The 12,156-nt window shown below is 39.0% G+C and overlaps 1 protein-coding gene across 4 annotated transcripts in view; it reads left to right on the top strand.

Moving 5' to 3' along the window:
• DLGAP1 (DLG associated protein 1) overlaps positions 1 to 12,156 on the top strand; it is a 397,255-nt gene that overhangs the window by 298,939 nt on the left and 86,160 nt on the right. For all 4 annotated transcript variants that reach the window (XM_061356370.1, XM_061356372.1, XM_061356371.1 and 1 more), the window contains one exon: positions 1,109 to 1,349. In XM_061356370.1, the coding sequence (XP_061212354.1) occupies positions 1,109 to 1,349 (241 nt within the window). The remainder of the gene's footprint in view (positions 1 to 1,108; positions 1,350 to 12,156) is intronic.

The raw sequence follows: 12,156 nt of genomic DNA on the forward strand, positions 1-12,156 counted from the left end.
TTTGGGTTTGTTTTTTTAAAAAAAGCATTAATTCAGAGATGTTTATTTGGGGATATGGCTATTCTGCACCATGGTAAGATTGTTCTGTATGATATGCTATTACTTTTCCATGCTCTTTTAAGTAGAGTCCCTTTAAAAACTGTGCTCTACCCTGAGACTTCTCTTTTCAGTTATGCTTGCAAATGCTCAGCATAACATTTTTCTTGATAAAGTTAATCTGGGAAAAGAATTTCTAAGTTTTTTTCTACCACTGTAACATAGCCTTATCTTCTGCTGTCTTGGCCTTTGGCATGCTTGAAAACTAACAAAATCCTCAAGTAGTGGTTTCTGTATGCACATTTCATATAGTGATAATTATTGTGCTTTCATGCCAAGCTCAGTTTAGAAACATGCGCATCCATTACCAGTGAAGCTGAGGTAAATGGTTTCCAGGATTGTAAGACATGCAGCAAGGCCACATGCTTTTGAATGTTTTGTAACTTGCGTGAGTGCAAGTCTTTGTCACCACCTACTGTCTGCTCCAAAGGGTCTAAGGATTCCCTTGCATCTCTTGCTTTCAGTTAGAGATGTAATTACACATTTTGCCCTTGCAGCAAACTTGGTCCCTTCTCAGCCTTCCTTTCCCAACTGTCTGTTGTCACTTTTACCCTTGAGTTTCCCAGGCCTTCAGGTTTGTCACTGTGATTGCCTGTGGGTTGCATTGATTGTGTACTGGTTAAACTGACCTTTGGGGTTTTTTCCTCATTCCTCAAAGAAAGTATGAATGATTATTTTTTTTTCAATGTAATGATCATAATGGCCAAAGGTTCAACCATTGCTGTGGTCCTAGGGTAACAAACCAGATGCTGCTCATCAGACACTCTTCATGAGGAATCCCAGATACCCACCAGTCTCAGGAGAAACCAAGAGCCTGAAGTCTGCTGAATCTCTGCCTAACACCTTTGTCTCCTCTTTTTTTCCCCCCTAACTATTGTTGCTTTGTAGAATGGGATGTGGCATTCACCGTTTCTTCATGTGTGAAGGGATCTTCTAGCTGATGCTTGCCATTGTGCCACCATAGCTTGTGAGAGTATGAGATGTACTGAACCTGCTCTGTGTTTGCCTGCAGGTGAGTGAGATGGAGGTGAACGGTCAGTTTGAATCCGTCTGTGAGTCGGTGTTCAGTGAACTCGAGTCTCAGGCAGTGGAGGCACTGGATCTGCCCATGCCGGGCTGCTTCCGCATGAGGAGCCACAGCTACGTCAGGGCCATTGAGAAGGGCTGTTCTCAGGATGACGAGTGTATATCACTGCGGTCCTCATCTCCCCCACGTACAACCACCACGGTGAGGACCATCCAGAGCAGTACTGGTGAGTAACAAAAGGAACCAGAGGGGTGGTGGAAGGGGAAGGTACCTTTCTGTGAAGTTCCATCAGATCAACAGTTATCTCCTCTCTATCAGACACCAAGCCCACAAGAGAGTCTGTTTTTCACTAGGGAACTGGACAGACTAATCAGCCTAAAACTATGCACTGATCAAGTCTGATGCAATTCTGGTGCCTCCTACATCCCATCTTATTTATTCTAAGCTAAAAGCATACAGAAGGGAAGTCCAAGGTCACGTCTCCTCTTGTTCTCCTCCCCAAAAGAGCAATCACAATTCGACAAGGCTGAACAAGAAGGTTCTGGGTTAGCGTCTCTGATGGCTCTTACCAGAGTACAGGTCCCTCTGCTGTGTTTTCCTACAAAGATGAGGTGATCTTTGTCTTTTCTAAAAATTACAAGTTATCGAATGTGTTGTTTAATGTCTCAAAGAGACTGTTACAGCTCTTTAGGCCATATCTCAGAGGTGAGAATGAGGAAGGGAAGAAGAGGTCTGGAGGTCAAAAGCTGCATGTTCACCTCCTGCTGTTACTCTTTCTGCAGTTGAAATTACTCAAGCCTTGCAAGACAGAGAGGTTTTGCTCTAAATATGAGACTTAGAAACCTTCCTTTTAATGTTTGAGGTTGCTTTTCTTTTGGAAATCACCATAATGAATTACAGATTCTGTCACCAAAAGCAGTGCTTAAGGGGGAGGAAAACCAAGTCGGAAACCAAAATCCAAATCTGCCTTGTCATTCAGGAAAGCAAGAGGCAGGAACCATTACATGTGCGTGCTTTTCCCTGTGGGAGGATGAGAAAGAGCCTCTTTCTTTTGACTTCTCTGCATCCATTCTACTTCTTTACACAAGTTTCATTGACTATTCATGTACTATCCATATTCATGACTAATATTAACTAGTATAAGTATTTCACTACACCTACTATTTCTTTTCCCAGTTGCTTCTTTAATTTCTGTTTTCTATACACTAAAAACTTTCACCTTTTTGTGTGTTATCTCAGAGGTGCAGTTGTTTATACCTTGTAAGTTCTCATCTCTCACTCCAGTCTTTTCTAAAGATGCTTGTCAGTTGCTTTATGTCATCAAAGGACACTTTCAGTCCTTTCACTAAAAATGTTCAGCTTAAGTCATGATTTTTCTAAAAGTAACATGTTTAAGTACTGTTAGAAATACGTTGTCAAGTACATCACAAACATCAAAGCTTTTTCAAAAAATGATGCAGAGCAGTTCTCATCAAAATCACTAACCTTTAAGAAACAGTATTCATATGACAACATTTCTGCTACAAAAGTAGTTCTTGAGTGCATGCAGGGTTTGCACCACACCACAAAGACAGGATTTAAATGAGGTATATATTGCTTCATGTATGGTATTAGCTTGTGTCAAACGTATTCTGAGGCAAAAGCTGAAGGATGGGAATTCTCAGGGGTTTTTCAGTGTGCATTGACCTTTGTTAGATCAATTTGGGTATCTCAGAGTGGTTTATCAGTTCTATGAGAATGGATTTGTTAACACTTTTCCTTTATAAAAATAACTTTAATCTTTAATTAATTAATACAGAAGAGAGATTTTTTTCTTATTTTCATATGAGATGTTGTTTCTGACACTCAGAAAAATTATGCCTGTGTTTGGGGATGATGATGTATAAATAGAGAAGGTTGGCTCTGTGTATCAACCCAAACCACTGGAAAACTAAGAAGAGGAAAATCATTATTGTAAACTGTCTCATGTTTATGTTCCTTTTTTGTAGTACAACCACAAACAGAGGCCTGATCTCTTCTCTGGATTGCTGGCTTTATTAAAAAATCATATGAACAAAGCTATGTTATTCAATAGTGTAATCCAGTGGGTCTGTCTTGGGTTACTGTTCCTATATATATGTCCCCTATATAAAATGCAGATAGCAAAGCAATTTGCAGCCCTCTCTTTGGACATCCATAGAGGCATTTAAAGACTGCTGTAGGTATATATTTTCTGCCATGGGAATTTTACAGAATTATCTTTCTCATTTTTTAATTCTCAGGCTCCCAAGGGCCTATCTCTTACACTGTTAGAGTTTCAGGCAGCTTGTCTCTTTTACTACCTAACTTACATACCAGTATCCATTTAATGGGGATTAAAGCTGAATTAACTCCATCCAAAAGCATCTATATGTCTACCTTGCTGTTGGCTCTGGCTGGCTCACAGAAGAGAAACATGAAAGGTATCATTGATGGTTTCTGTTAATATCTGCTTCAATAAAATTGGAAACGGCACAACAGCTAGGAAGATGTGTAGACAGGAGAACGGTATATCATACTCCTCTCCACTGAGGTGGTATTTCAAATGTTTCATGGGAGACATAAAGGCAGTTATGATCTAAACTGTGGATTTAATATCCCCAAATGAGAGAACTGTTCTCCTGCTCCAAAAACACCTTTGACTTTTTAACCAAGCAAGATTCCTTTCATAAACATTAGCAATTCCCTCTGTGATTTGCCTTTTCATTCACTAATGTAGAAATCTGTGATCATACACTGATACTGGGAATTTCTTTGACCTGGGCTAGAAGCCCAGGAAAATGCCAACTTGATGATGATGGAAAAGACAAGACAGCTGCCTGACCACTGGATTCCGAATTATTCCTCCAGAGCAATGACCCACAGCTTTCCAAGGCATCTGGGTAAAAATATTAATCACCGACTATGGAGAAACATCACGCTTACCTCTGCCTGTCAGCCTATGCTACAGTAGTCACAGCCTCAGGTTTTAATTTCCTTTTTGCCACATAGTTTTGGGGGTTTGATTCTGAAATTAGGATACATCTCTAGTGGCATAGCTGGGAATGTTCTCAATATAACTATAAATCCAGTGCTAATATAGTAGCTGTGGCACAGAGCTCAGCCACGGATGATTGCCCAACTGGTGACCTTGGCATATGGCTGAAACCAAGCCCGAGTATAAAATTGGGGTTGTAGGCACAAACCTGTTGTGATCAATGGGATAAAATGTTATACTGAGTGGGGAGAAAAATCCTAACCTCACCAAAGTGACATTTCTGCCTGTAGCTGGAAGGTATTTAGGCAATCTTGCATGTGAAATCATGTTTTATCATCTTTTAAAATGAAGAAGTTTGAAACGAAGGAGAGAAAATACTATCTTACCACTTCATATAGAAATAGAAATTAAGTGCTATGTCACAATTTCATCATGACTTGAAAGCTAAGCAATTGAAGTTACATTCCGCCTTGTATTTGCTCACTCAGCATCGTACCTTCAGAGGCAGATGCAGCCTGCACTGGCCAGAGCTCATTCCTTGGAGCAGGCTGTGCAGGCTGTGAGCTACAGAAGCTCTGAAGTGCTGACATATGTTACATACCACAGTCTGCACTAAAAATTACCACCCATGTCATTTGGTATCTTCAGAGGAATTTAGTGAGCTGTGAGTTATTACATGATGTGATTCCAGGTTATTTACAGATGCAACCATTATAGCTGAAATGCTTCGATCAACAGATTCAGTCACTAAACAGGTAGCCTTTTAACAATTTTAGAAGTCTGTAAATAATTTCAATGAACTTAACACAGTAATTAGGAAGAAATGAAATTTTAATGTAGTCTAAAGAACATTTCTCCTACATTTCTTGCGTCTGTGTTTCTAAACCATATCTGTGTGGCCATGCGCATTTGCTGCAAACAAACCTTATCACATTATGAGGACTCGGGCATTATTAGCATATGCAATACAAATGTATAACTGAGGTTGGATATGTTTAATTTGAAAATGGCATCTCTGTAAAAGAACTTGAGTAGTAACATCAGTAAAAACTTTGCACTGGATTTCAGTATTTTCTCCGTATCTATCCTCTGTACAGTCAGGTAAACAGAAATATCAAAGTTATCTGCAGCAATGCCATCTGGTGATTCTCAGTAATATTACACTTCTGCCTAAAAGCAAACCAAACAAAAATCCCAAGGAAATCGTGCTGTGTAGCCAGCAGGTTAGAGAAGGGCTGAGGGTTATCACAGTATATGCTAATTATGGTTCTTCTGCTGAGCAAGCTCTTTTCCTTCTGTTTGCTGGAACATCTGACTGAGAGAGGTCAGGTATTATTTTATGGAAAATCTCTAAGGGGCTGCCTAGCCAATATATATGTATCTCTTAAAGGAGGAGGAAAGAAAACGCAAACAGCTTTAAAAATAGACTCGTGCCTGGCAGAATTCAAAAATAAAATCAAATACTGCAGAGAAGGGGAAGCTGTAGCTGACTGTATGCCAGCTGCGTCTAAGCTCTTTTGAACTCCTCAGAGCTGTCCTTTCAGTGACTGCTCTGTCCAAAAAGAAACAAGTAATTAGGATTTCAAATTTGATTTCCTGTTGAAGCTAGGGTTGGTTTCTGGACCTGTACCAAAATTATTATATTTCCGCAGAAGATCTGAAGAAACATAACCAAGTTAAGGCTTCCATGCAGATGTTGAACCTTAAAATAGAATTGAAGAGTGTAAAAAAAATGTTTGACAAAGAATTTACATGGTTCATTTCCTCTGTTTCCTTGAGTAATCCTGAAATGTAGTCCGGCTTTGGATCTGCTTTCAAATTGCTTAAGCCAGCAGTTAAAAATGTTTTGCTTTACTAATGAGGAGCTGACCTTGGAGAACACTGTTTCCAATTTCAGAGGCATCTGACTGTAGTTAAAACAAGTTTCGCCTTGTCTATCCCAGAAGTCAGCTTTGACTATGAATGTTAAGATCCACATCACACACAAAATGAAAAACATGTTTATGAAGCCAGAGGAAGTTTTTAATGAGAGAAATTCACAACAGAGATCTTGCTGGAACATTTTGGACTTAAAGCATGATGCAAGGCACTCATGGAAATGGCTGCGAGTGGGTCAGGTGCAGGACTCAGGTGTGAGAAAGAGTTGGACATGGAAAGGCTACCCAGACATTTGGTGGGTTGCATCAGGTTCATTTACGTGTGGTATAGTTTATGCCAACTGAGAACAGGAATTGAAATGTTTGATAAATTCTATTTTACCTTTTGGATGTAAAGTCTCTACGTCCTGAAGACATGTGGAACTCTGTGGCCTGAAAGACAGTGATTGCTGGAAGAAATGCCCCATCCCCAGAAGTGTTCAAGGCCAGTCTGAATCAGGTTGGTCTAGTAGAAGGTGTCCCTGCCCACGGCAGGGCATTGGAGCTAGATGATTTTTAAGGTCCCTTCCCCAACCCAAACCATTCTATGATTCTATATAATATTACAGAGACCCTACCTTAAGAATACTTGGTAGTTACAGCTGATTCACAACTTAAGTGAAATATATCACACCAATTTTTTTGTCATCTTCCCTGGTACTACTTTTCTTTCTCTGTGTGATTATGAATATTGAATTTAAACTATTTGTTCCTATCTGAGACACTGCTCAGATCTGGAGAGAGACAACCTGTGGAATTCAGCCTGGAGCTTGGTGATTTTTATTTCTTTATGACAAGCCCATTTTCCCTCACAGCACGCCAGGAAAGTGCTCAGCCCTTGCAATTTCAGGTAAGGCTCGAGGTGAGTTGCTGAGCACAGTGAAAGCTCAGAACTTTCTAAGGAGAAGAGATGAGACAAGGACTTTGTTTTGTAGGGTATGGCCTATTTTTTTATTTCTACCTCTAAGAAAGTAAAGCTTGGAGTTAAAAGTGGTCACCAAAGTTATAAATGTTTTTCAAAAGCAGGAAATTAAAGACTTGTAATACCCCTTGGTATTCGATCTTTGGTTACTATTCTCATTCTTCATTTGCTTGATATGCTTCTAAATTTTTGGACCGAGACTCTTAGTGAGGTAAGAATATGAGAAAGCTCTTAATCATTCAAAACTGTGTTTTTAAAATATTTTGAAGGAATGTGTTGTGTTACTTTGTTAATATTTCTAGAACAGAACAATTCCACTGTTTTGTTCACACAGCACTTGTGTGTTTGGCTTCACCAGCCGTCCAAATGATTTGGACATTTCCAAGACTAAATATGGGTACATCACACTCTAGCTCTACTAACTCTGTCAATGTCCATGTGTCTCCCATGCTGGGATTGGCACTCTGGACACAGACTGGAGATGTGGTCCTACCAGAAATACACTTGCCTTAAACTGCCAGCTGTGCTTTGGCAGAGACTGGCTGGCATGCAGTCAGCAGTCTTCAGTGCCACAGTACACTGCTGACTGCTGCTCAGCCTGCTGCTCTGCACGACCCCACAGGCCTTTTCTGATGCTGGGAATAGGATGGCCATTAGAGCTGTAAATTTGACACTCTGAAATGGAACAGGAAATAACATGACTTTTCAGGAGAAGCTGATCTTTAACAGAAATCTATAACATTCTATGAAAAGAACTTTTAAGTAGATTGCTCATCTAGTGGCAGCACAAATACAGAGGATGCAATGATTAGTTACATAAAATGTAATGTTTCATTATTAGTTAGTCTCTTAATTTCTTTATGGAGATGAAACCTTTTGCATATATATGTATGGAATGTGCTTAAATACAGTCAGCCATTAATTCATTTCCTTTGATTATACTGCACAAACTAAAGTGATAATCATTTCAGACTTACATAGTTCTCCCTAAAGGATCATGTTTGGAGTTGCACTATGTTTTTGGTCCAGACTAGGCATGTGTGTTTTCGAATGCACCACTACCTGCACATTGTTGTAGGAGTGTCCAGGGACCCAGTTAGGTGGAGACTGCTGGTATACTAATGCTCATTGCTGCAAGCAAGTCTACCTTTTTGTTACCTTTTGTGACTTCAACAGCTCTGGTTCAGCAGCCTTCTTTATCTGCGTTTCTGAGGACAATGTTTTCTGATTTCAGGCAGGAGTAGGAACCAACCCCTTTTGAAATATGCTTGCAATCACATTGCAAGGAAGCAGGTTTCTCATAGCAGCACCAGCTTATAATTGCAAAATAATGGGTGGGATGTGGAGCAGAATATAAAATAAAACCGTGGTCTGCTTCCACTTTCAAACTGTGGGAGGACAGCATACCCTTTATCCAGAATGTTGTTCTCAAGGAGTGGTCATATCTCTAAAGCAACAGAACTCTCATCATTAGGGATACATTATTCTTTAGCTGAGATGCCAATAACAAATGAAGGGCAAATAATTCAATTTTCATATTATGAAGAAATACAACAGACGTGAATCTTTTCTTTGTTCTGGCTTATTTCCAATGCAGTGGTTTTGTGATGGTGGTGACAGAAATAAGCTGAATCAGTAAGCTGAAGACATGCCCCAATTTATATAATGCAATCACATTTTCAGTAATAATTCCTGCCATTTTCCTAAAATAGACTAATGTGGTGGCTTTTAACTACAGTTATCTTTTGGGAAGGAAGACTTAGGCCTCTTTCCTGAAGGGGCTGCGACTAATTAATACATCCAGCTTGTGAAAATAACTTGGGTTTTTCTTTTTACAGTATGCTACTGTCCAGTCTCTACAGCGTGCTGCCACCCACCTGCATTAAATTCTACGTCATTCCTTTATGACAAACCTGAATATTTTGGTTGTTCTTGGATACAATAATTACAAAGCTCTCTTGAACCATAGTATATTCCAAGAAGTTACAGATAAGGTAATTGGTGATGATGGGCTTTTTAAGTGACTGTGATTTTGGATTTAAAAATAAAAAACTAAGTGAGAATTTTTAATAAGTGGGTTTAATGAGTACAGCTCTGCAGGGTCCTTCTTGCACTGCAGCAATTTGTTCAGAGCTGTTATATTTCATCATGTCAGTAATTCCCATTTCAGAGCTCAGACATGATGTATTAGGTACTGGATCCAGTAAATAATTACATATTTTCATGCTTCCTAAATGTGTGTTTATGCAATGGTCTAACAGTAATTGGCTCTTTGAAGCTATGGTAGACTATGAGGTGCATATATTTTTAACCACTTCTTGAAACAGAGACTGCCTTTTTTCTCTAGTAATGCCACAGACAAACCCAATGGAAATGTAGTAGCAAAGACATCTGTAGATTAAAAAAAAAAATTACAGAAGCTCTGAAGTATACACATAAATGTGATTTACCCTTTATTTCTTTATATTACACCAGTCTCACTGCACTGCTCTTTACAATGCTCAATAACAAAGCACAATGCAAGTCAAATACTGGAATCTGAAAAACACCTAATTTTATTTTGCAGAGAGGGACAGTCTAGCTGCCATCACAGTCTTACTTTTTATCAGAAGCACACTGTAGGCAGATGCTCGTAATCTGTTCTAATGCCACAACCTTTGTCTGGCCTCTCAAGGGGGAAATGGATGTGTTGCTCTTTGGAAATTGTTTTCCCTTGCTGAATTTGGCTTTGGTCAGACGGGAGAGCACTAAATTGCATTCCACTTAAAATGCAGTAAGCCATCTGAGCAGAGCAGTTCCTAGTTGCTTTGATCAAGGATTTGAGCTAAGCTATCACAGGAGGGATAAAAAAAAAAAAAAAAGATAAATAATATCACATAACCCTCTATTGTGACAGATCTCTTGCTTGTTCTGTTGAGAAAGACACCTACTTTTTGTCTCTGCACAGTTAAGATGATGGCAGCTTGATAACTGTTCTCCTTCCTATAATGATTTTTAAATTAATTATGTCTTTAACTGACGTAAAATGTAGATCTGAATCCCTCTGGAAAGGTTTAAATGGAAGTCAGAACATCGTAATAGTATAACAAAATAAATGCTGGCAGAATCTTTGTTTAAATAAAGCAGGCTATTTCTGTTTTGAAATTCCTTTTTCTCAATTTAATTCTCTTCTCCTGAACTTTGTTAAGAGTCAAATAAAATGATGTACACCTGTGGCAGAAAAAAGCCAGGGTCTTAGTAGACCAAAAATATACAAGCAATGAATAAAACCCAACCCATCCATGAACTACTAGCCCCAATCTGACTGCCTCAGGAACTCTTTGAGAAAATCTGCTGCTTTCTATTTTGCATGAACGGTAATTTACACCCAAGTGGCAAAATTAGTCACCTGGTGCCATGACCTTACTCTGTCTTATGTCACACAGTTACCTGAATTCTTATGTGATGTTTTAACATTTGCCTCTTTTTAATATTTTTATATATAAATATTATATAATTATATATATTATTTTTTTAAAAAAACATGGGAAGAAGGTATTCAGAGAGATGGGGGTGAAAGGAAGAATTGCATCTGTGTTGCAAGCCCTGATGGTGAAGTTTGCAAGGCTGCATGCTCTCATCTAGGTGAAGTGAGTTACTGTCTGGTTATGTATTTCAGAGAGAGCGGGCTCTGTCCCTACACATATTGCTTTATGCCATCTCTTTCCCTCTTTGGGATGTTGTTATGGGGGAAGTCAGATCCTGTTAAAAGTGATGCTAATGCACTGCTAAGACTGAAATGCTTATTCTCTTTCAGAAAAGGGGAGATAAATAAGGGCAAGAAGTTGTTAGTTAAGTTTTCCAGTACCAACATTCACCCTTCCCAAATCTTCCTCTAGGACTTTATCCCCACTCAAAAAGCTGTATCATGTTCACCTAAAAGTGTACAGTGTTATTTTGTGTAAATGAGTGGTTGTGTTTAATCATCTCACATCAGCTACTTGCTGGGCTAATGCAGGTTAGGTTCAACTTGTCTGTGCAGTCTATGCAGCCTTCAGCGCATCACATCTGTTCTGGTGTCATGTACTTCAACAGATTACACATGGCATTATGAATAAGAACACCCTCCCAAAATGTGATTTATCTTCCCAGTCATCATCCTTTCAGGACTTCAAATGTGTGCTGCGGTCCTGAGACCCTTTTTCTGTTTCTGTCAGTGCTTACTGAGAATGGATGTGTGTCTCTTACAGAGTATGTACAACCAGGTTAGTTAAGAAGACTCATGCTGGGTACAAAGATTGGTTTTACATCCTGTGAGCTTGAGTGGGATGGTTAAGTAATAGCTGTAGGGTGAAGCAGTACTGAATCTGATTCAAAGCATGTGGGTTGATACATGTGTTCTCCATTGGTGCATGCCACCATGCACCAATGGAAAAAACATGTATCTGTAAAAGGAAAAAATAGAAGTTAAAGCAGTTTTTACTCTTAATAATATACTTCTTTCCCTAGTTCAACATACATCCTTTCATTGAAGGGCAAAGAGTTTGATGGTTAAGAAAAAAAAAGTGAGAAGTGACAAAAGGAAAAGGAGAAGGACAAGAAAGAAACTGATTTTAAGGAGCAAAGTGGGTCCAGAATAGTTTCATAAAACATAAATGTGCCCTCCACTTCAAAAATCATTAATTTCAACAAAATGTAGAATCAGTAACACCTTTCGCTGTGTGAATAGGTGATGGTAAGAAACAGATGCGTGGAGCTTTTAACCTGAGTGTTTCCAAAATGCTTTGTCTTCTCTTTATTCCTCCATCACATATGACTTGGTGTGCTATCTAGCACATTCTGTTGATGCGATTTGATTCCCCAGTGTAGCCAGATTTTGACACATATTTTAGAACCTGTTTTGTGGTTGTGAAGAGTCTCCAGTTTCCCTGCAGGCATATAGATATAGAAGGATATGAGGTGGTCATCAAATTAATGACATCCAGAATCCCTTTATTGCATTCAAAAGGCTGGCAAAACTAGTGAATGGAAAATAATGAACATGACTGATAAGGGTAGGTAATAGATAGAAAGTTTAAATAGCTTTGGGAATTTGTGGGACTGCAGCAGCAGTGTTGGAATTTCATCAAGTGAAGAGTAACGCTTTCCCCCATCTGTTTTTCAGATACATTTTTTAATATTTTAAGTACAATATTGCAGATCGGAGCAGTCTGTTGAGCTG

The sequence above is a fragment of the Neopsephotus bourkii genome, unplaced genomic scaffold, assembly GCF_033783945.1.
Source record: "Neopsephotus bourkii isolate Nb327-2 ecotype Australia unplaced genomic scaffold, CSIRO-AGI_Nbou_v1 NB_846, whole genome shotgun sequence".
Taxonomy (NCBI): Eukaryota; Metazoa; Chordata; class Aves; order Psittaciformes; family Psittacidae; genus Neopsephotus; species Neopsephotus bourkii.